The 24,949-nt window shown below is 42.2% G+C and overlaps 1 protein-coding gene across 1 annotated transcript in view; it reads left to right on the forward strand.

Moving 5' to 3' along the window:
- The first annotated feature begins 4,029 nt into the window (after positions 1–4,029).
- Positions 4,030–24,949, forward strand: part of TBC1D30 (TBC1 domain family member 30) — a 68,653-nt gene continuing 47,733 nt past the window's right edge. The window contains exons 1-3 of the mRNA XM_081331188.1: positions 4,030–4,593; positions 7,548–7,712; positions 24,426–24,487. Of these exons, the coding sequence (XP_081187314.1) occupies positions 4,221–4,593; positions 7,548–7,712; positions 24,426–24,487 (600 nt within the window). The 5' untranslated portion in view covers positions 4,030–4,220. The remainder of the gene's footprint in view (positions 4,594–7,547; positions 7,713–24,425; positions 24,488–24,949) is intronic.

Raw genomic sequence — 24,949 nt, forward strand, 5'->3', positions numbered from 1 at the left:
TAGTTGCGAAGTTGTGTCCGACCCATCGCGACCCCATGGACAACGTTCCTCCAGGCCTTCCTGTCCTCTACCATCTTCTGGAGTCCATTTAAGCTCATGCCTACTGCTTCAGTGACTCCATCCAGCCGCCTCATTCTCTGTCATCCTCTTCTTCTCTTGCCCTCAACCTTTCCCAGCATTAGGCTCTTCTCCAGTGAGTCCTTCCTTCTCATTAGGTGGCCAAAGTATTTGAGTTTCAACTTCAGGATCTGACCTTCTAAAGAGCAGTCAGGGTTGATCTCCTCTAGGACTGACTGGTTTGATCGCTTTGCAGTCCAAGGGACTTGCAGGAGTCTTCTCCAGCACCATAGTTCAAAGGCCTCAATTCTTTGGCGCTCAGCCTTTCTTATGGTCCATCTTTCACTGCCATACATTGCAACTGGGAAGACCATAGCCTTGACTATACGCACTTTTGTTGACAGGGTGATGTCTCTGCTTTTTAGTGTGCTGTATAGATTTGCCATGGCTTTCCTCCCCAGGAACAAGCAAGTTAATAAGTTATTAAAATTTCAGACTTATTTTTTTCTGATGCAACAAGCCAACATGGTAATTGTTTATGAATTCTACTTAAAATCTGATTTATTGAAAAATGTTGCTGGTTTTTCATTCTTGGAATGGAATAGAGCTGGAAGGGACCTTGGAACCCTTCTAGTCCAGCCCCCTGCTCAAGCAGGAGAACCTATACCAGGGGTAGGCAACCTCGGCTCTTTTATGACTCATGGACTTCAACTCCCAGAATTCCTGAGTCAGCATAGCTGGCTCAGGAATTCTGGGAGTTGAAGTCCATGAGTCATAAAAGAGCCGAGGTTGCCTACCCCTGACCTATACCATCTCAGACAAGTGACTAGCCTCTTTAAAAAAATCTCCAGTGATGGAGCACCCACAATTTCTGGGGACAAGCTATTCCACTAGTTAATTGACCTCACTGTCAGGAGGTTTCTCCTTAATTTAAGGTTGCTTCTCTCTTTGACCAGTTTCCAACCATTGTTTCTTGTTCTACTCTCTGGTGCATTGGTGAATAACGTGATCTCCTCTTCTTTGTGGCAGCCCCTCAAATACTGGAATACTGCTATCATGTCTCCCCTATTTCTTCTTTTCTTTAGACTAGCCAAACCCAAGTCCTGCAGCTGTTCTTTGTATGTTTTAGTCTCCAGGCCTTTGATCATCTTAGTTGCTCTTCTCTGAATTTTTTCCCAAACTCTCAACATCTTTTTTGTGATATGGTGACCAAAATTGGCTGCAGTATTCCAGGTGTGGTCTTAATAGGGTTTTATAAAGCGGTAATAATACTTCGCGTGATCTTGATTCTATGCCTCTGTTTACACAACCCAGGATTGTATTAGCTTTTTTGGCTGCTGCTGCATACTGCTGGCTCATGGTTAAGTGATTGTCCACCAGGACTCCAAGGTACCTCTCATAGTTATTGTTTTTAAGTCAGGTCTCGCCCAATCTGTACTTGTACCTTTGATTTTTCCTGCCTAAATGTAAAACTTTTCTCCACATTGAAACTCATTTTGTTGGATAGGGTCCATTGTTCAAGTCTGTCAAGATCTTTTTGGATCCTGTGTTTGTCTTCTGGGGTGTTGAATACTCCTGCCAGTTTGGTGTCATCTGCAAATTTGATGAGATACCCTTCAGTTCCCTCATCTAAGTTATTGATGAATATATTGAAGAGTACTGGGCCTAAGACAGAACCTTGTGGTACCCCACTGCTTACTCCTCTCTGTGTGGCTGTAGTGCCATTGAGGACTAATCGTTGAATATGGTTTGCCACCCAGCTACAGATCCATCTGGTGGTGATGTTGTCTATTCCACCTTGAATTTAAATGCTATCCATACTGAGCACAAAATGTCATACTGTATTTGAAATCTTTCTGTCTCTCAGATTGAAAATAAAACCAAAAAAATGGAAATTTGACCTTAAAACTGTCTTTTAGCACAAAGTTTAAAAGGGGAGTTGGTTTTCCATTGCTTGGACATATGATTGCCAAGAATTATTTAAGGGAGCATTAAAGTTCAAATCAGATTTATGCTTCTGTCTATGGAAAAAAACCTGTAAAACGTTTTTGCCCAAATAGACGTATTAGCCGCCTATAAATATTTTGTCAGTTTTGTTCCTAAGAAGAAAAGCAATTTTGACAGTCATCAGGTTTAAATAGGAACCTAGCCAAATGGCTATCGGGTTCTGTTTTCCTTAGAACAAAAAAAGTGCAGAAAAGTAATTAAGAAAAACATTTTTAAAATGTTATGTAAAGATTCAGTTTATTTTAGTTTAATAATAGCAGTTGCATGCTAAACTATCTTGAATGTTGCCAAACAAAGCAAAAATCCTTTCATTATTTAACCAGTGTATTTAACCAGCATATTATAGCCAGAAGTACCCATGAAGACTGGAGAATTTTGTATACTTCAAGTAGCTGCAGTACTATAAGTTGCAAATAAGTTCTATAGCTGTTAGGCATTCTTTATTTAATCAGCTTAATGCAGCCATGAAAAAAATCAGTCATAAATGGAGATTTCCTGGTCTGTTATTCTTCTAATCAAGATATATGCTTGAAATAATAACTCTTAGGCTGTATTTTCATGATAGTTACTTCTGATTAAAGAACTGTACAGAGCAAACCATAGTTAAATTCTGCATAACATATTGAACACAATCTACTAGGTTAATCTGGGATTCAATGCATTTTGTAAACCCGGCCTTAAAATGAGGGTGAAGTAGAAATTGCATGAAAAGTGAGGTTTTATGTTGCCATGAAAGAGATAACATTATGATGCAGACTTTAAATCAGCGGTGTCAAACTCGCAACCTCACATGATGTGTAGCGACGTATTGTGACTTTTTTTCCATTGCCGGCAATGGGGTGGGCACAGTTTCAGCATGACGCATCCGACCCACGGGCCAGCAGTTTGACACCCCTGCTTTAAGTGATGCTTGTTTTTAATTTTGTCAATGTATAAAATTTTTGATTTTTTTCTTTAAAAAGACCTGTATTTATAAGAAATGTATTATCCACACATTAGCCAAGTATGGTCACTTTATGATACAGTATGTCACACAATTTTTAAATGTTGGCTTGAATAAACTGTTTAAATTAAGTATGGGTAACTATATTTTGTTTGTGTAACTTAAGAATTCCTATTTCAAGCATTTTTTATAAATGAAATATAGGTGGATACTTCTGGCCTGCAGAAATAACATTTGTGCACATAAAATGTTTTGCTTATGTTTAGCTGGCATGAACTTTGCCTATGTTTATGGTTTAGTTTACGGCAGTGGCTGTGCTTTTACAATGTGCTTATCCTTTATTAATTTACTCATGATAAACTTGATAATCTGAACTTAGACAGCACAAACTAAACTATCACATTGGCTGGATTTATACAGTGTGCTGCATTATAATTTGGCCAATCAGAGAACCAGTCTGATCTAGTGGTTAAGATACCAGACTATAAACTGGTAGACTGAATTCTTAGTCCTGCTTTAAGTATGAAAAACAGCTGGGAGACCTTTAGATCAATCAAATTTAACCGAACTTGTTGCCTGTATCCAGAAAAATTGCATTGTAAGTAAATAATTGTTAAATTAACCTTGGCTTATGTTGTGCAAGGAAAGCTACTGTTTTGCTGTCCGTTCACTGTTTAATGATGTATGGTTTTCCTCTGCAAAATTATGCAGGTCAACCATAGCCATTAGCTGAAATATAATCATTTGTTTTTGCTACATGTACCAGTTTCAGTGTGACACCTGGATCACTTGCTCTAGTCTAGATAAAGCCCAGACTGGTTAGTTAGTGCAAAACCGGCCCGATCCCAGCTACTGCAGCGGGAGGCTCCCTTTGAAGTTAGCAAAGGCCCGGTGATTCGAAGAGAGCTGATTGGCTCCCGGCAACAGGTGCAGAGCGCTAATTGTTTGGGAGCCACTACCTGCCAGAGGGGTGAGGAATGCAAGCCGAGAGTGTCGCAGTCTAATAGAGGCTGGGAGGGATGTGACGCTCTGTCGGCGCAGGTCTTCGTCGAACATAGGAGCTTTCCCTTCCTCTTCCACCTCCGTTCCGTGGAGGACAAACCCGGAACTCTGGCCTGAGAACTGTTCAGGCGGCGACAGCGTTGCTCACCTCCTTCTCATAGAAGCAGCGGCGGGTGTCGCTGCTGCGCCCGAGGCGCGGAGAAGGAGCCCAATGGAGCTCACGGAGATCGACTTGGGCGACAACAGGGAGGGCGCTGGAGCAGAAACAGGCAGATGCGTTGCGGAGCTGCCTGTTCGGAGCAGAGTAAGCAGCAACGCAGGCAGCTTGGTGGAGGACGAAGAGGCGGAGCTCGGCCGGAGTAGAAGGGCCAGTCGCACCTCCTCTCTGGTGAGTGGGCTGCTAACCGAGCTCTACAGCGTGGCGCGCGTACGCCACCGCGACAGCGTAGACAGTTCCACGGAGGCGTCCGCCGGCTCCGACGCCTTTCCCGGGGGGAGAGGCAGCAGCGCTGAATCCCGCGTCCTGCAGGAGCTGCAGCGGAACTCAGGTCAGCGGCACCAGAGGAAATACCTGGCTCAGAAAGGTAAAGGATGCCTCCAAGGTTTCTCCTCGCTGAACCCCGTGTCGTCCTATCATGGGGAATGTTCCCCCGGCTGATATGCACAGCGAAGGCAGGAACAGGCTTCTCTGTCTGAGAGAAGAGATGGGCTCAGTCCAACTGCGCTGGGTGGTCGTTCTGGGAATAAAAACAGGGAAAGCAAGCATGTGACCCATCTGGAATTGGCAGAGAAAAGATAAAAATGAGGTGATCGTGATAAACAGAGCCCTGCTGGAAGATAACGCACAGAGCCCCACTAAAATGCCCAGTCCTGGTTGTGAGCTTATGGCAGGGCTGTAGGAATTCGGCTTGAGATAAAAGGTAATAAACAGCAGAGTCTAATGAGGATCGCAGAAATGAAAACCGTTTAAACCTTGATTCTGCTGCTTTATTTGCCCCATCCTCTCTTATTTGAAGGAAGTGTTTCAGTTAATTGAGACATATATCAGTCAAAGCAAGATTTTCCTTTCTTGTTTCTTATAGGATCTCATTTTCTTAGTTTTCTGATTGGCTTTGAACATTACTCTTGTGCTCCAATTTCTTTCAGTTAAGCAGAGATTGTCCCTGCCCACCCCATGAAAAAAAAGACCTCACCTTGGACAAAGAAGAAAAGTTTTCCCAATATCTCTGCCCCTCCCATCAGCCAAGTTGTTTTCTCGAAGACTGATTATTTTCTTTTACATTATCCTTTATATATAAATCCCCATTCCACACCCCCAAAAGGGAAAAAATAAATGCATGAAACGCAGCCATTAAAATTTAGCATTAACGCTGTGAATTAATGCAAATCACAATATACATTTCACCTAAGCTATGTTCTTTAAGGGACGTGGTGGCTCAGTGGGTTAGGACGCTGAGCTTGTCGATCAGAAGATTGGCAGTTTGGCGGGTCGAATCCCGAGTGCCGCGTAGCAGAGTGAGCGCCTGTTACTCGTCCCAGCTTCTGCCAACCTAGCAGTTCGAAAGCACATAATGCAAGTAGAAAAATAGGGACCACTACGGTGGGTGGGAAGGTAACAGCGTTCCTTGCGCCTTTGGCGTCTAGTCATGCCGGCCACATGACCACGGAGACGTCCTCAGACAAGGGCTGGCTCTTCGGCTTTGAAATGGAGATGAGCACCGGCCCCTAGAGTTGGAAACGACTAGCACGCATGTGCGGGGGAACCTTTACCTTTATGTTCTTTAAGAATTGGTACTTGGATTTTCTTCCCTTCTCTCTCTCTCTCTCCCTCTCCCTCCCTCCCTCCCTCCCTCCCTCTCTCTCATTGCTTTCTTTTTTTTGTTTTTTTAAAAATTATAACCTCTGGGCAGGTTGCTTTTTACTGATGGAAAGTCTTTTTAAATGATGATTATTTAAATATTTAAAAATATTAAGCAAGCAACTATTCCTTATTCTGTCTGCAACAGTGACATTGTGATCCTGACAAGATTTTTACAAGGATCACGAGCCAAGATGGCCCATGTGAATGCTGAAAAGACACTTTAAAAAGGATAACAATGATCAGCCTCCTGATAGAAATGTGTATGATCACTCAGATTTCCCTAAAGAACTTAAGTAACACCAGCTGCCTGCAATTAGTGCAGGTTCGAGTCTCACCAGGCTCAAGGTTGACTCAGCCTTCCATCCTTCTGAGGTAGGTAAAATGAGGGCCCAGACTGTTGGGGGCAATAAGCTGACTTTGTAATAATGCCGCTTGGGGGGGCGAAAGCCCTAATAAGCAGGCATATACATAGAATGAAGGCTATTGCTAAGCACATTGATTTGTGCTTTAGATTGTAAGCCGCCCTGAGTCTTCGGAGAAGGGCGGGATATAAATGGGATTAAAAAACAAAAACAAAACAAAACTGAAATTTTCTCTCCGATTGAAGTTAATCAATTTGAGTTGCATAGAAAACTTTCTTAAAGTAGTGCTCTGCTATTAGCCTCTTGTTATTTGACATATTTCATTAGACTATAAACTCAGTACTGAACCTTCAAAGTATCTTTTCAGTAAAGTTTGTGCTATAATTTTTGTTAGATGTAGAAAACATTCTTTTTCCCTTGCTGTGTGTGTTGCTACTGCTTTTTTTAAAAAAAATTAAGTGTTGGGTTTTGTTAATCAGTGAATGATAGTTTGATACCTGATTTAGTATGTCTATTATCTACGGTTACTTATTAGTGATAAACCCCTCTTATTTGTTTTAACTACAGTAATTTCATGAACAGTCACCATATGCTAAATTAAATCAGTTTGATGTCTGCTTTTGTCCACTAGGGGGTACCTTATGAGTGCATGGAAGATTTTTTAAAAAAAGGTTTCCAGTACAACCTTATTTAATTAAGTAGAATTCTGTAAAAAGTATCTCAGTGTTTTTTGTGTTTTGTTATATGTAGCATCTAAATCTTCTGGCATATGATATCACTATATAAAGAAAAAAAATAGAATTTTATATTTGAAAATTTCAAATTCAAGCTATAGTAAAATAAAATTGAGCCAATAAATTAAGATTCAGTTCTATACATACCAACCTTGGAGTAAAAGTATTTGAAATCCATGCAGTTCTAAAATTTATGCTGATAAATATTTTAAACATTTTAATTAAATAATTATTGGTAAAATTCAGATCCTCTAAAAATGTATTGAATGCCAATAATAGGTTTATTCACTTCCTGTAGTTTCAATTAAACTCAGCAAATTTGGATATGGTTTCAATTGATCATTGCCTTGCTTTTTTCACAGGAGTGATTCTAAATAATAACATTGATACCTATCATTTTTCTACAGTATTCGTTTATAAGACTTTATAGTATATATTACCTTACAATCATGCTAAGAATTTTACTGGGGTACCTAGAATGATAAGACCCTTTTGAAGAAAGCCATATTGATTATCAAAGAAGGAAATAGATTTTCAAGTTGAAGATTGTAGCCTTTGGCCCTTTTTTCTTTTCTTGACAGATATTAGTGAATTGACAACAGTAATATGGGAGTTGAATTACAGAATTTGTGTTCAGTCAGCAAAACTGCTTCGCCTTCTGAAACAAAAAGACAGACTTTTACATAAAGTCCAAAGGAACTGTGATATTGTAACAGCCTGTTTACAGGCAGTTTCCCCCAAACGACGTAAGTAGGATTTATGTTAATCCAGAAATATTATTTTATTCTAAATATGCTACTGTTGTATTTTCAAAATGTTTTTCTGGACAAGAAAAAAGTGTTTCTATAAACATTCTGTAGTAGTGTGGATAAGAAAGTCATATTTGGAGTTAAAATTTCTAAGGATTTATCTTATAGAATTGCAGTATATTATTGGTAAGAAATTGGTAAAGATTTTTTTATATAGTAGTATTTTCAGAACTAAAAGCTGATTGTACAATATATTTCTGGAGAAAATTTATGTTTTCAAATTGACAAAGTCCTGATGTTTATATAGCAAAATTTCAAGGCTCCATGCAGAACATATTTTCCAAGCAGTAAATCGTGAAGGTCAGCATGAAGGTCAGTTTCCTTAGTTTTAGCGTGAAGGTCAGTTTCCTTAGTTTCAAGGAAACAGGAATTCAGTTATAATTTCTTCAATTTTAGAAAATATATTGGAAAATATATTTAATCATGATTAGAAGCTGTACTACAGCAATGAATATCACACAAGTTATTCTCATAAATGTTTTAAAGCTAACTGTCTTGTGTCTTTTTCATTAACATGCAGCATGGCAGTGTGCTATCCACAGGTACAGTACATAAACTAGTTTGAAGACTGCACTAAAATGAACTGGTGCATGCAACTCTCCATGTTAAATGTAGACTTTTTAATGCTCTTCCAGTTCTGATCTTGAGGGATGTGAGATTAGAAGTTTCTACTATTTGATTTAAGTAGCTGATTAAAATGTTGTACAGCATAATCCTAAAGCATGGTTCCTTGAAATAAGAGCCATTCTGTTAAAGAAAGCTTATTCCAGGAAAACATGCATAGGTTGCAGTCTACACCACAAATTCTTTAAATATAAGTTTGTGTCATACTTCAGAGATATAGACTAAGCATAGCTAAGTTTTTTTTTTACTTTGGCAAAATAACTACCCTGCAAATAAAAATCAACTACCATGTTTCCCTGAAAATAAGACCTACCCTGAAAATAAGCCTAGCTTGATTTTTTTGGGGTGGGCATAATATAAGCCCTACCTCAAAAAGTAGCCCTAATGAAGAGCCCACCCACTCCATCCCACCATTGCCGCTGCCACGAGTTGAGGTGAGGGAGGGGGGAGATGCCCCATGGGCCCTTCACCCGCTTACCTCAGGGACCCCCACAGCCAGGTCACTTCCCACTCAGTGACCTCCCCCTGCCTGTTCAATGACCTGGCTGCTTGCCCGCTTCTTCCCTTTCACTCCCCTCCCAAGCCGGACTGCCATGCTATGGAGGATGGATGGGGGAGGCTCTGTCATCTTAGCTGGTCCCCTCCAGCATTTTTGAAGCCAGGTGGGAGTGACTGCAAAAGGCTCCACTGCCACTGCACAACAGTGTTCTCCCTCAATCAAAATAGGGGTAGGAAGAGGGGGAGCAGGTGGCCTGAGGTCGGAGGTAATTTCTGGTTTCAGCAAACTTCAGTAGAAAACTGGGTGGATTTTCCATAGATTCTTTGGTAGGTCTAATACAACAGTTACAGGGTTTATAATTTGTTTAATTGGGAAAGGACCCACAAATTTTGGGCCCAATTTCTTTGAGGGTTGTAGCGATTGCAAATATTTAGTGGAAAGGAATACATGTTCCCCAATGTTGAATGTTTTTTGTTCATTTCTTTTCTGATCAGCCTGGGTTTTGTAAGATTCCCTAGCCTCATCTAGAGCCTTCCTGACTAGTGGCCAAGTATTCCATAGTTGCTAAATCCATTCCTGTAGTGAAGGGATTTCGGGCTCTTTAAGAGGAAGTTCCGGAATGGCTACAAAAGTCTGCCCATTGGCGACTTGAAATAGGCTAAATCCAGTGCTAGAATGTATAGCATTATTATAAGCCACTTCGGTAAATGGTAATAAGAATAAAAAAATTCTTCCTTCCAGGGAGGTAGTGGATAGTGAAATTAAAATGGTGAAAATATTGAAACCACCTTGCCTGCTTGGGTGAAAGTTTCCTAGGAGTTTTCATTGCTTCTAGATTCTTATGATCTGTCCATACTTGGAACGGTATTTTATTCCCATCAAGAAAATGTCTCCAAGTCAGCAATGCCCACCGTACTGCATAGGCTTCCTTCTCCCAGGATGCCCACCTTTGCTCCATCTCTGAAAGTTTTGTGGAGGTATAAGCGCATGGTTGTAACTGTTTCCCTTTGTTCCTCTGTAGTAATACAGCACCCATGGCCAAGTCACTAGCATCTGCTTGTATTATAAAAGGTTGCTCTGGGTCCAGGTGCTTCAACCCTGGTTCCATAGAGAAAAAGGGTTTTAGTTTTTCAAATGCCACTTGGCACTCCCCCGTCCAATTGATAGGTTTTTTAGGTTTTGGTTTATCCCCTGCTTTAGGTTTTAATTTGTAATAGGAAGAGCAATTTGTGCAAAAGAGGGAATAAACTGCCTGTAGAAGTTTGCAAGCCCCAGAAAACTTTGAATTTGTTTTTGAGTTTTAGGAGAAGCCCAGTCTAATACGGCTCTTACCTTTTCTGGGTCCACCTCTATTCCCTGGTGTGAAATGCGATACCCCAAATAGTCAATGCAACTTTTGTGAAATTCGCACTTTGATAATTTAGCATACAGTTTAGCGGAGCGCAGTTTCTCTAATACAGCCCTGAGTAGTTTAGTGTGTTTGTCTTGGGATTCCCTTCAGTTTTCTGAGTGTGGGGTGAAATTTAACTTCACCAGATGGTGTAAGTGCTTATGTTGATCAATTTCTACCTCTTCCACCAGCAGGCACCAGTCATATAACCGTCCTGGGGCCCCACGGGCTACACATGCATTGTAGAGATCCTCATTAATTCCATCCTGGAAGCAGCTTACCAGGATATTCTCTGGCCAATGGAGGCAGCTATCTAACTCCTTAAATTCTTCTGGATACTCTGCTACTGGCCGTATGCCCTGCTTTATTGTTTTTATACCCTTTCGAGCTTTTTTATCAGCTAGTCGATCTTCAAAGCGTCTGCGGAGCGCAGTCATAAACTGATTAAAATTCTGCAGTTCAGGTGCATTACAGTTATAGAGGGTGACCATCCAGTCAGCGGCTGCCCTTTCCAGGGCTAACGTGACCACCTGGACTTTCTCCACATCACATCCTCCCATAAATCTGCATATACATGAACACCTGTGCAAGGAAGAAACCCAGCCGCTTTGGGTCCCCATCAAATTTTGCCCCAATTGGTACAGGTTTTGCTTCTACTGGCTGAAGCGGTCTCCCCCTAGTTGCCTGAGTTTGATACCCCAGGCTGTGGTCTGGGCTGTTGTGGCCCCTCTCTCTCTAGTTGCCAATTCCTCAACTTCTGACTCCCCCTGATTCTGCCTTGGATTTCTGGTCTTCCTCCAGCTGTAATTTGAATTCATCTAAGATTCTCCTTACATATTCCATTACTGCCTCCATAATTTCTGATTTTGGTTCCTCCTTTTCCCCTTTCTGTCTCGGGGACAGGGCTGGACCCCTTCTTCTTTTTCCTCCCCTTTCTGTTCAGGGTAACTTTGGAATCTCTCTCCTCCCAACCTTTGGATTTACAGAGTCCAAGGGACCATCTGGCTCGATCCCCTTTGTTGGACGGCCCAGCCACTTCCATCTCCCTGGAGAGGCCTTCTTCACCCTTCAATTGTCGGAGGTCTCCAAGCCATTGCTTCGATGGGTACTCCTCCATATGTGCAATAGTTGCAGCTCCCCTAGTAGTGCAATTGTGTCTCCGGGTTGAGCGTCGTGCAGACTTCACCTTCTGTAATGACTCACTTCAGCTGTTCTCCCAAGAATTTGAACTCTTAAGGCAATAACTGCTTCAAACAGGATTCTTTTATTTGGGGATCAGTAACAGTGGGGGATCAAGGTGAGGTCTGAGGTAAAAGTTCATAAACACCTTATAGTCACCGAAGCCGTAAAACCCTTCCCACCAAAGCCACTCGGGGATTTGAATTGTATCCAATCAGCTGGCGTCTCGGGGCGATTAGCCGTTGCTCTTGGTGCGTGATTTACTGGCTTCGCTGGCATCTGGCTTGTCGCGATCATCTTCGGAGAGCTATCATACCCCTCCCCATGCCAATCAGGAAAAGGAAACAGAACTGGTGAACAAATACAAACATGCAAGTAATGCTGCCCCTCCCTTCCCCCAACAGAATGGCAGGTCCAAAGATGGAGGGATAGAAGGAAGGTAATTAAAATAGGGAACTGTTTGGGACCTGACACCAGCTGTAGCTGGACGAGGAAGACCAGGGTCCCATTCACCAATGGTTCTGCAAAGTCCTTGAGGTTTTGTGTGGAGGAATAGATAGCTTCCCTCAAGGCTAACTAAACTCACCTTAACATTATTTTAAATACCACTGCAAGATGGCATTATTCCTCAGTGTGGTGAAGTGGACCCATGTGTTGTAATATTTAATTATTGGAATGGGAGAGGGGAGCTCCAGTTTCAAGTCCTTATTTGGCCATGGAGCAAACTTTGTGACCTGAAATAGACTGTCAGTCCACATGTAGCAGCAGGGCTGAGCCCAAAGAAGAAACAATAGAAAGTCTCAACTCTCTTCTTCCTGAAGTCCCCTGAATTTTATGCACCACAGCCTTGCCTTCTTGCTCTGGTATGCAGCTTGAAAATTATTATTGTCACCAGCACTTATCTTCTAGAGCAGACATGTCAAACACAAGGCCCGGGGGCCGGATCCAGCCCGTGAAGTGGTTTCATGTGGCCCGCGAAGCCATCCTGAAAACAGTGAGGGAACGGCCCCCACTGACTTGGCCCTGGCCCAGAGACCCTCCTTCTGCCAGAGACCTTCAGATCTCTCCCACTCCTGCCCAGGCCCCCATAGGCACCCTTGATGCGAACGATGTAGAGCTGGCCATGCCCACTCAGTAGGCCATACGCACTCTAGCCACGCCCACCCAGTAGGCCACTCCCACCCAGGCCATACTCACCCGGCCCCCTGAGGGCAACTGCAATGCTGAGGTGGCTCTCAATGAAATTGAGTTTGACACCCCTGTTCTAGAGAGATACCTTTACTTGGTGCCCTGTCCCTTCAGCTTAGCATGTGCATGGCTAAGTATCCCACAATTTTTATTCTTACTGTCCAAAAATAGAAAAAAATGATGAAAAGTATCTCATTTAAAATCAGGGACATCTGCAGCAAGCCAAAATTTTACTCAAAGTGATGACATATGGATTACAACATCACAACACAAACACTGCCTCTTATATACTTGGATGCAATATCAGAATAGAAGTACTAAAGGGCAAAATTTACATTGGGATATTGTGCTGAACCCCCTTGTTTAGGTTCAGTTTAAGATTTAGATTTTACTGAATGCTGTTAAATGAATTTGAGCTAATTTGTTGTTTTTCTTGTTTTACCTCATTTTTTCAGTTGTAAAATTTGGGATATTTGGGAGATAAACATACCTTGTTAAATAAAATGCTTTAGTACAATAATGCAGATCATTAGTCCATTGATTCAGCATTGTCTTAAACTGACTGGTTTTCCTCAGTCCTACCTCAATAGGCTAATAACAAAATCTGTAGTTTTTATCACTGGATCATGTCTTAAGGTAATGCTGTTTCATTACCTTAAGGTTTCTTGGAATTGTTTTATGTTTACAAATAATTTACATGTGTGAATTTCTTAATACTAAGTCTGATAATATTAACTAAATCAAGGATAAAGTTATGCTGAACTCTTTGAACTATTGCTGTTAACTGATATTGTATTAAAAATATTTTGAGTTTTTACCTAGGAGACTTATCTTTTGTAGATATATTACAGCACTGTGTCAGGGCCCACTTCAAAACCTCATCCCAAGAAAGCAGAACTCATGGAAGTGGATTATTCCAAAAGGAACTTTTATTAGGAGAAGCTGATAGCAGGCATACTAGACAGGATCTGAAAATTTCCCACGCAGATCGATAGGTTAAAGTGTCCCAAGCAAAACCCCTCCTCATAGTTCGTCCGGTTGGTTCAAATCAGCCAATCCCCAAGTGTTAAGTCCATCGTGGGAAACAGGAGATAACATCAGGCTGGCTCCAGTTGTAGCAGTGATGTTTAGGTGGCTCTTCCCACCTTCTCTTGGGAGCGCAGAGATAAACCAGTTGCTGGAGGATACATTCCTTTCTTCTTCCCACCTCTACTAGCTGACATCAAGGGAGAAGAAAGTTCAGAGAGAAATATTTCAGGAAAGCAAAATGTTACATTGTAGTGATAGAGGAAGTAAAGGCAATAACCTGCAAGCACTCCCCCCTCCCCTCCTGGAGTATGGCAGAACCCAGGAAGAGAGTAGAGTGAGAATTGGGTCAGAAAGAGAAATAGGAAAGCAATATAGGTATGGGTTCTGACAACTGCTTCTTTTGTTAGACCTGGGTATTATATTTTATTTATTTATTTATTTATTTTTGGGACTTATATGCCGCCCTATCTCCCGAAGGACTCAGGGCGGCTCACAACAATAAAAATACAATAATACAAAAGTTTAAAAAAAGAATTAAACTAGCAGCCCCAATAATAAGTTAAAAACATTTTAAAAATCCCTGTCAGTCCAGGTCAGCCTGATGGAAAAGAAATGTTTTAAGGCTCCGGTGAAAGGACCGGAGATCCAGGGCCATCCGGAGCTCAAGGGGAAGTTGGTTCCACAGGGCTGGTGCTCCCACAGAGAAGGCCCTCCCCCTGGGGGTCGCCAGCTGACATTGTCTAACTGACGGCACCCTGAGGAGGCCCTCCCTGTGTGAGCGCACTGGGCGATGGGAAGTCGTTCCCGGCAGTAGATGGTCCTGCAACTATCCCAGGCCTAGGCCACGTAGGGCTTTAAAGGTAAGTACCAACAACTTAAATATCACCCGGAGGGCAACCGGTAACCAATGCAGCTCACGCAGGAGGGGTGTAATATGGGAGTATCAGGATGCTCCCATCACTACCCACGTGGCCACATTCTGCACCAGCTGGAGCCTCCGGGTGGTCTTCAAGGGCAGCCCCATGTAGAGAGCATTGCAGTAATCTATACGGGAGGTAATGAGTGCGTGAGTGACCGTATGTAGGGCATCTTGGTCCAGATAGGGGCGCAACTGGCGCACCAGGCGAACCTGGGCAAATGCCCCCCTGGCCACAACTCCTATATTATCTTCAAAACTGAGTCGTGTATCCAGGAGGATGCCTAAGTTGTGCGCCCTATCAATGGGAGGTAACACACCTCCTCCCACAACCAAAGATGGAACCTCTTGGACTAAATGAGATGCCGGTACGTAAAGCCACTCAGTCTTGGCCGGGTTGAGCTGGAGCCTGTTCTTCCCCATCCAGATCTGTACCGCTTCCAGGCAACGGGATATCACGTCGAGGGCATCGCTGGGTTGGTTCGGGGTGGAGATGAAAAGCTGGGTATCATCAGCATATTGATGATACCTCACCCCGAAACCACGGATGATCTCACCCAGTGGCTTCATGTAGATGTTGAACATGAGGGGAGAGAGGACCGACCCCCGAGGCACCCCACAACTAAGGGGCCTCGGGGTTGACTTCTGTCCTCCTGCCAACACCGTCTGTGAACGGCCTGAGAGGTAGGAGGAGAACCACCGTAAAATGGTGCCTCCCACTCCCAACCCCTCAAGATGTCGCAGCAAGATACCATGGTCGATGGTATCAAAAGCCGCTGAGAGATCTAATAGGACCAGGACAGAGGAATAACCCCTATCTTGGGCCCACAAAAAGATCATCCACCAGCGCGACCAATGCTGTCTCCGTGCTGTACCCGGGACTGAAACCCGATTGGTACGGGTCCAGATACTCAGTTTCCTCCAGGACCAAAGGGAGCTGCCGAGCCACCACACTCTCAACAACCTTCACAAGGAAGCGAAGGTTGGAGACAGGACGAAAGTTATTTAAAATAGCTGGATCCAAGGCAGGTTTCTTGAGGAGGGGCCTCACCACCGCCTCCTTCAAGGTGGCGGGGAAGCACCCCTCACTCAAAGAAGCATTAATAACTGCCAGGAGCCAGCCTCGTGTAGCCTCCCGAGCCGCATAAACCAGCCAGGAGGGACACGGGTCCAACAAACACGTGGCAGCACTTGATTTCCCCATGATCCTGTCCACTTCATCCGGAGTCACAGGATCAAACTCCTCCCAAATGTTATCGGCCAAACCCATCGCTTCCCCCTCGTCAGACACTGCCCAGTTGGAGTCCAGACCAGCCCGAATCTGAGCGATATATATCTTTTATATATCTTTCCATTTGACAGAGCTGCTGGGATTGATTCAGTTGACCACCAAGATTTTAAGATGCAGTTAGCAATCAACTGCTAATCGTAATTATGCGACTGAAAAAAATCAACATGGGATCATAGGACATAATATATTGTATACTGCAAATGTGTTAAAGCTAACTGGGTAGTCCTTAATGTATGGCCACAATTGGGACAGAAGTTTCATTGCTAAGTAAGGCAGTTGTTGTGCCCAATTTTATGACCTTTTTTCCATGGTTGTTAGGCAAATCACTGTAGTTGTTAAGTGAATCATGTGGTTATTAAGGGAATCCAGCTTTTCTCATTGACTTTGCTTATCGGAAGTTGACTGGGAAGATCACAAATGGTGACCCAGGATGCTGCAAACGTCATAAATAGAGGTTAGTTACCAAGTGCCTGAATTTTGATCAAGTGACCCTGGGGATGCTGTAACAGTTGTAAATGCAAGGACAGTTGTAAATCACTTTTTTCAGTGCTGTTGTAACTTTGAATGGTCATGTTTGGTAGCCACAATAACAGTTATATTGCATGTTGTCATGAAAAATCTTTGAGAAATATAGACTACCTGTATGATAAATTATGTTACAATTTATTAAACACTCCTTGCTCAAACACACAAGGCACAGAAAGCACCTGTCTACTGATAGAGACCTATTGCTACACTTATATACCTTCTATTTTCACCACAATAACAACCCTGTGATTGGGCTGAGAGAGAATGACTGGTCCAAAGTCACTCAGCTGGCTTTCATGGCTAGGGCAGGATTAGAACTCACCATCTCCTGGTTTCTCTTTCCCTAATAAATAGTAAATTGCAGAATTCAAAGAAAAATAATAATAATAATAATAATAATTTAATTTCTATACCGCCCTTCTCCCGAAGGACTCAGGGCGGTGTACAGGGCAAATACAATAAAAATACAATATACAAAAACTAAAAAGGAATTAAATAGTGCAGCCCAATAACAATAAAAATAATACAATTAATATTAATATTAAAATACCCCAAACCCATCAGACCAGGCCGGCTTGTTCGAATAAGTATGTTTTTAGATCACGTCGGAAGGAGCGAAGGTCAGGAGCCATCTGGAGCTCAACCGGTAAACGGTTCCAAAGGTCTGGCGTGCCCACAGAGAACGCCCTCCCCCTGGGGGTCGCCAGTCAACACTCTTTGACCGACGGCACCCTAAGGAGGCCCTCTCTGTGGGACCGCACTGGACGAAGGGAAGTTGATGCCGGCAGCAGGTGCTCACGTAAGTAATCCGGACCCATGCCATTTAGGGCTTTATAGGTCATTACCAGCACCTTGAATCTTACCCAGAGGGCAACCGGAAGCCAATGCAGCTCGCAGAGTAGGGGTGTTACATGGGAGTATCGGGGAAACCCCCACCACCACTCACGTGGCTGCATTCTGCACCAGCTGAAGCCTCTGAGTAGTCCTCAAGGGCAGCCCCATGTAGAGTGCATTGCAGTAGTCCAAACGGGAGGTCACGAGCGCATGAGTGACTGTACACAAGGCATCTCGGTCCAGATAGGGCCACAACTGGCGCACCAGGCGAACCTGGGCGAAGGCCCCCCTAGTCACAGTTCCAATATGATCTTCCAAGGAGAGCTGTGAATCTAGGAGGACACCCAAGTTGCGAGCCCTATCTACGGGGGGTAATATCTCAACCCCCATGGTTAGAGATGGAATAATCTGAATTTCCCGAGATGCCGGCACACACAGCCACTCAGTCTTGTCGGGGTTGAGCCGAAGCCTGTTCCTCCCCATCCAGACCCGAACCGCCTCCAGGCAATGGGACATCACATCGAGGGCATCACTGGGGTGGTTTGGGGTAGAGATGAAAAGCTGGGTATCATCAGCATATTGATGATACCCAACCCCAAAACCACGAATGATCTCACCCAGCGGCTTCATATAGATGTTGAACAGGAGAGGCGAGAGGACCGACCCCTGAGGAACTCCACAAATAAGAGGCCTCGAAGCCCACCTCTGCCCTCCTGCCAACACCGACTGCGAACGTCCCAGGAGGTAGGAGGAGAACCACCGTAAAACGGTGCCTCCCACTCCCAACCCCCTGAGACGCCGCAGTAAGATACCATGGTCGATGGTATCAAAAGCCGCTGAGAGGTCTAATAGGACTAGGACAGAGGAACAACCCCTGTCCCGAGCCCGCCAGAGATCATTCACCAGCACGACCAATGCTGTCTCTGTGCTGTACCCGGGCCTGAAACCCAATTGGTACGGGTCCAGATAATCAGTTTCCTCCAGGAACAAAGGAAGCTGATGTGCCACCACACTCTCAACAACCTTCGCAAGAAAGCGAAGGCTGGAAACCGGACGATAGTTGTTTAAAACAGCTGGGTCCAGGGCAGGCTTCTTGAGGAGGGGTCTCACCACCGCCTCCTTCAAGGCGGCGGGGTAACTGCCCTCACTCAAAGAAGCAGTTATCACTGCCTGAAGCCAGCTTCGTGTCCCCTCCCGAGCCGAATAAACCAGCCAGGAGGGGCACGGGTCCAATAAACGTGGTGGAGCTCAGCTTCCCCATAATCCTGTCCACCTCTTCTTATTATAAAGAAGTGATTTCAGATTTTCTTTTGCAGCAGTTATAAATATAAGCTAAATTCCTACTGTATGCTACAGTATTGTTCACTTTTCTCTATAATCTATCATTTCCTATATTGTGTAGGAGCAATATGGAAAACTTCTATAAGCTTCTTTGTTGCATACATGCTATCAGATGTGATCCTGTTTTTTTTCTTCTGAAGTCCATATTTCAAGAAGAACACTATGTTGAGGGCCATTTGCTGAGTGGCTGAAACAAGTAAGATCAGGCCACAGTCAGAGGTCATTGGGGACACCCATTCATTTTTTAATCTTCTTGTCATTTGACTGTTTCTTTAAAGCAATCAGAAACTGAAATAAGTATGATCCAAATATCTAAATTATCTTTTTTAGAGGATTGTTTGAAACTTAGCCAAACAACCAGGAAGACATATGTAGATATAGGTTGTCCATTTGTTTATTTGCTATTTCCAAAAAAGGTTTCTAAGTTTTCATACTTGGAAGTAATCAATATAAAACTAGGAGCCATACATAACTATTGTATCATGTATTTTGCCGATATAATTCCTATTATATCAAGTTGCAAATTGCAACCTATTTGTGTGTTTCAAACCATCGTCTGAAGTGTAGAAAACCTAAAAGTCATCTTATATCAATTACTGCATCTGATACATAAAAATCCAATCTTGACTCTTTGTTTATGGTAATATCTACCATAAACAAGGACTGCATCATAATATGTATGTTATATTTTTATCTTTATGACACAATTTTGAGAACTGTATTGCCTATTTGGGGGTTTGAAAAACCCAATATACTGAATAGAGTTTATAGAAATATTTTTAAAAAGACTGATAAATGGAGTTACATGAAGAATGCATATCAAATTGAGCATAGTGCATTACATAAAATAATGTAAATAGATTTTTGATGGAATACTGTAGATGTCACTATTTTCTAAATCCTTAAGTGCATAAATGAAAAAGGATACACAGAGTGATTTTTGTTTTACTTTTCTGCAGATTTGACTTGTAACTAGGAGCATCCTTCAGCCTTTTTCTCGATATTGGTAATAAATATCAGTCTAAAATCCAAGTCGGTTCGTTGCCCCGTCCCTCCTTTTGTCTTTATTAAAGAGTGCAGCTTCTCCACGTAAAAGCAAGGCGCAAATGACGAGAACTGTTTTCCGATTGCCATGGTTATAGTTTTCTGATTAATTTTTATTGGTTAATTCCCCGGAGAGGAAGCCGGGAGAGTTCGCTTCAGACGGCGGTTACGTTTTCTGCCATCGGCGCCTTGTTGTTAAAATTTACGACGAGTCGGTTTATTTTTAACGCAAGCTCTGCTTGCTGGCAGTTGGCGGCAGAGAAACGAGAGCTGTCTGGTTTTTCTGTCAGGGATGCTGTGATGGTGGGCGGGAACATCCCTTTTTCTCCTTTGCCGTGTTGCGCCGCGCCTCGACTCGCTTTTCTCTCCTCTCCTCTGCACTGCAGAGGTCCCTCCAGCTAAGAGCCAGCTGGCCGCCTTCGTCGCCTCTTCAAAGTTGCTCTAATTCTCTCCGCCCTCAAACGTCGGCTCACCCACCCCCGAGCCCGAGCCTTTCTGAATTAGAAACGCCGAATGTCCGGATTGCGTCACTAGTCGCGAGTGTCGGCTGAACCTGCGGGAAGCTGGGGCGACCGCTGGCCCTGGAAATCCAGTGGATGGTGCGTTTGGCTCCTGCTTGTGGTCATCCATGAGGCAAGACAGACTGACGAGTTCCCTGAGGCGAGGGGGAAGGTGTTTAAAGCGTCAAAGCACCGGCGGAGGTGGCAGCGTGAGTACCATCCTGAGTAACGTGTTGAAGAAAAGGAGCTGCATATCTCGAACTGCGCCTCGCCTTCTGTGCACTTTGGAGCCGGGTAAGGGCTGCCGCAGGCCGTCCGGGCCGCGGTCTCGCGTGTTCCCTGCCTTTGTCGGAAAAAAGGGCGCTTCCTTGGTCTGCGGGAGGGATTTTTGGTTTTTCCGGAAGGTTTAAGCGCATCAAGATTTAATTGCCTGCGCTTGGGCCAGAGAGGAGGGGACTATTGAGGAAGGTAAATGCCCGGAGTCACTTTACTGCGCTTCTAACTGATCTCCGGGAATCGGGCAGGCCGAATTCGGGGTGGGGGAAGTGTTTGCTTAGGAATCCTGCGCGTGCTTGGCCAGGTGGTCGTGGTGATGGAGAAGGACGAGGAACAGCTTGATGGTTGCTACGCCCGTAAGCAGCGGAAAGGCCACTTTATTGAGCCTCGGTCAGGGAGCGGCGTGAGATTTCTAGAAATGGCGACGGGGCTGCAGAATTTCCCAAGGGCTGTTATGTGGAAAGGAGCAGACTTCCCATCAATACGTATTGTTTGAATCACTCCGAGAATAACATTCAATATCAAAACTCAACATATAGTATTGTCTAGTATAGCACATTAAAATTTCCTTCTAGCAAACGGGAATTAAAAAATATAGAATATGAATATGAAATAGAAAATATGGTGCAACGCTTGAGAATTCAGGTTCTTTCCCCCTTTAATTGGCAGCTGTTTAAACAGTCTGGATAATGAAAATCTTTCATGAAGGACTCTTGGTAAAGAGCTATTGGAAAATAACCATGTAGAAAGACAACAGTAAAACATGTCTTTTACTGAAAATATTTGTGAAAAGCAGAAAGCATGGAAAACAAGATGAAAACTCATGCAGCAAATTCAAGCAAACTGATTTGCAGTAATCACCTCATTGTCATGTACTACTCTAGAGACACTATTTACATCTCAGTTTTTTTTTTATACTTTATTGAGGTGATTGAGAAGTTGGAATTAATATGTTTTCTTGTATCTAGTTGAATTACATAGCAAATTAAGTTGATAATTAAAAGGACATCATTGATGTATGTATTCATTTGTGTATCTTTTCATTTGCTAGTAGAGATCTTATAATAGTACTTAATTCTATATTGGCAAAACTTGTAACCAATTATATCATTATCTTTAGACTAATTTAATTTGGAATCTCTTAGCAAAATAATTTACAACACTCCTGATCAGATTTTGTTGCATGTAGCAATTGTTAAAATCTTTTGAAAAAAATTGACATTAAGGATGTAAAATTACAGTAAGAACCATAGATTCTATTAATTGCTTTGATATGATGCAAATTATCTTTTAAGGAAATTAAAAACAATCTAATTTGACCATACACTTCTGGGAAATTTTGCCATGCTACTCAATTTGAGGGAATTATAAATAAATGGAGAATCTGATACTGTGAACACAAACTTCTCAAAATTGCTTTGAGTAGTTATGAGGAAAAAGGAAGAAGTATTGGGTATGTTTGTTGCCTTGCATTGACAAAAATATGCTGTAATAATTTTGTAAGGACTGTCAGATGATCTTTCAGCACTATTTGCTTGGACAGCGACATTCTATAACGGAGGGATCTTCCTTGGTTAATGTGCAATATCAAATGCACTACTATAAAGGCAGACTTCTTCAAGTCAAGCTTAACTCCTGGTGACTTGATGGACCATTCAAGTCTGTACCTTTGCAACTATTTGTATTAATTTATGTAGTTGATTACTGGCATATAAAATTAATATTTCAAAATATGGATATAATTTTGAAATACTTCAGGGACATACACAAAAATGGGAAACATTGAACAAAATATTACATTTTAGAAGTTCTGTCAGTCGGTTTTGGGCTGCTATGTCCAGTGCAGGAAAACACAGAAACAGTGCAACCCTCTTCTCCCAAGTTAACAGGCCAGGTAGTATTTTAAAAGAAACACTGAATTTTCTCAAAAGGACCACAATAGGATGCAAGGCTGCAGTGATAAATGAAGAACATGGAAGTCAGCAACTCTAAAAAAATAGTGTAAGGAAGCAATGTGGAGTTTTGGGGGGGGGAAAGGATGATGATGATGAGTGCACTGTGGATGATCTTTTTTTATACTGATTGTGAAATTATCAGAGTGTCATTGAAGATGACATGCTCAGTGCATAGACAATAACAGAAGCATCCAAGAACAGTGCACACAAACCTAAGCTAGTAGACCAATCAGTATTGGTGTGTATTGTGTTGCATTTGAAATATACTTTGAAATCTCCATAAATACAAGGGTACTAGAGAACACAACATGCAGAGTACAAGAGGATGAACTAACAATGACATCATAGTAAAAACAATTTGATTTACTCTTTGCTTTTCAAATACACTCAAAATAAAAAACTACAAATATCCAAGTAAACCAATGAACAAAATGTAGGAAAAAAAGATGGCAAGTGATGATTTGCTAAGTGTAGCCATCTGTTTTGAGCTCTGTGAATCCTCTTTTTATTTTGATAGTTGTGGCTTTGGAGTGTTTTTGAAGATGAAACACAACATACTGTATATATGAATTTCATATCTCTTTAATCTCAACATTAATGAATTAGCAGATCAGGGTTCATGTACACATTAAACAAGCAAAGCAATCAAACCTGTATGTATTATTACTTTTTGCATTTACTACAGTTGTGTGCAAAGTTAAGCACAATGTTCCATACAAATGTAAAAGTAGACATTTTTAACATTAGCACCAATGATCCACTTGCTTTTTTTGTTTGAAGGCCATAGATCAGGGGTCTTCAAACTCGGCCCTTTTATGACTCATGGACTTTAACTCTCAGAATTCCTCAGCCAGGCATGCCTGGCTGAGGAATTCTGGGAGTTGAAGTCCATGAGTCATAAAAGGGCCGAGTTTGAAGACCCCTGCCATAGATGATAGCAAGAATTCAGTTTCTCATAGGAATTGTTAACATAAACAGCAGTTTAGCTTCTAGGAATGCAGTGGTGTGATAAGTGGAAAAGAATAGCATTTTTCATTTGTCTGAGCTATGTGTCTGTTGTGATCACATCAGTGCTATATGTGCTTGTGTGTCTTTGTATGCTATGAGTGCCTGTGTCCTCAGAGCTAGCACTTGTTTGAGCCACATTCATGAAGACATATGAGCCATGAAGGACAGTGAGTCATTTGAGAGATGGTAGATAAATCCCATTGTATCTCAGATAGTGCAGAAGCCACATAAAACCACACAGAGCAGGGATGTCAAACTGCCGGCCTGTGGGCCAGATGCGTCATGCCGAAACCACGCCCACCCCATTGCCGGCAATGGAGAAAAAGTCATGATACGTCATGACACATCACATGACTTTGCAAGTTTGACACCCCTGATATAGAGTCTCTTCTAGTGTCAGCTCAGTGGTACTGCTCAGAGATTGAAAGGATCAGCTGGGTGAGCCATATAGATCTCATTCATTGTGCTTCTCCCAGAGACTTGCTTCAGTGATGTGGTTAGAGTGTGAATGTGACCCAGGTGTGTTAATTCTCAGAAACAGCACCTCTTCTTATCAGAACTATCTATAGTCAGTGACAGGCTGCTGCTAGTGGTCTGTGAAAAGAGGTAAGGGTCTAATCATCACTCTCCTATCAGACCAGATGACAGGTCTGGGAAGTCTAGTAAGGGGAGATTACCTTAGACAAATTTCTCCACCAAATTTGCCTCCAGGCTTCATCAATGGAATGTCACTATGTGACATTATGTTATTTTATGTGTAAAATATTGTGTTTATGCAGAAAGAGATTATCATATCCCATATTTTAATTTTTTCTCCATATTTGTTTTTAGTTCAGAATATTATTTGCTTAATGTCAGGTGACATATTAATAATAATATAATTCACTGTAAAAAGTTGCATTATTTTTATATAGCAATATTGATATTTTAGGTTATGTTATCCTTGCATTAATTTGGCATATCAACTTTATATTATGCTATCTAATGTGATGCAGTTTCAATCCATAAATGAAGATACTTGTAATTGTTTTCTATTTGTGTTGCATAGGAGTGGACACAAAGTTGAAGTTTACACTTGAGCCATCATTAGGTCAGAATGGTTTTCAACAGGTAACTGATTTTTATTCATTGCAATAAATTGTCTTACAAAAAATCTTACTAATTTAAGTAAAGATTATTATGAAATAATAAGTTTAAATATTTTTCCAAGCATGTGGACGAATAATAATTTAAAAGCTGCATTAATTAATTAAAGCTGGGATGTATTATATTATTTGAAAAAGCTGAACTGTAATTGTATTTGTTCCATTTTATTTTGATTTTTTCTTAGTGGGAATTATTATTTTTTCAAGAGAAAGAAGCTCAAAGTATTAAAATCAATTGTATATTTTTGCAGTTCTTGTATAAATGAAATAATACATAGCACCTTTTTCTTCTCTGTTTTGCAATTCTACTTAAATATTTTGTGGCCAAATAGTTTAATGCAGGGGTCCCCAACCTATGATCTGCAGCCCACTGCCAGGCCATGGTCTACTGGTCACTGGGCCGTGGGACAGGCTGGCTAGTGCGTGC

The sequence above is a fragment of the Vipera berus genome, assembly GCF_964194415.1.
Source record: "Vipera berus genome assembly, chromosome: 6".
In the NCBI taxonomy this organism is placed as follows: Eukaryota; Metazoa; Chordata; class Lepidosauria; order Squamata; family Viperidae; genus Vipera; species Vipera berus.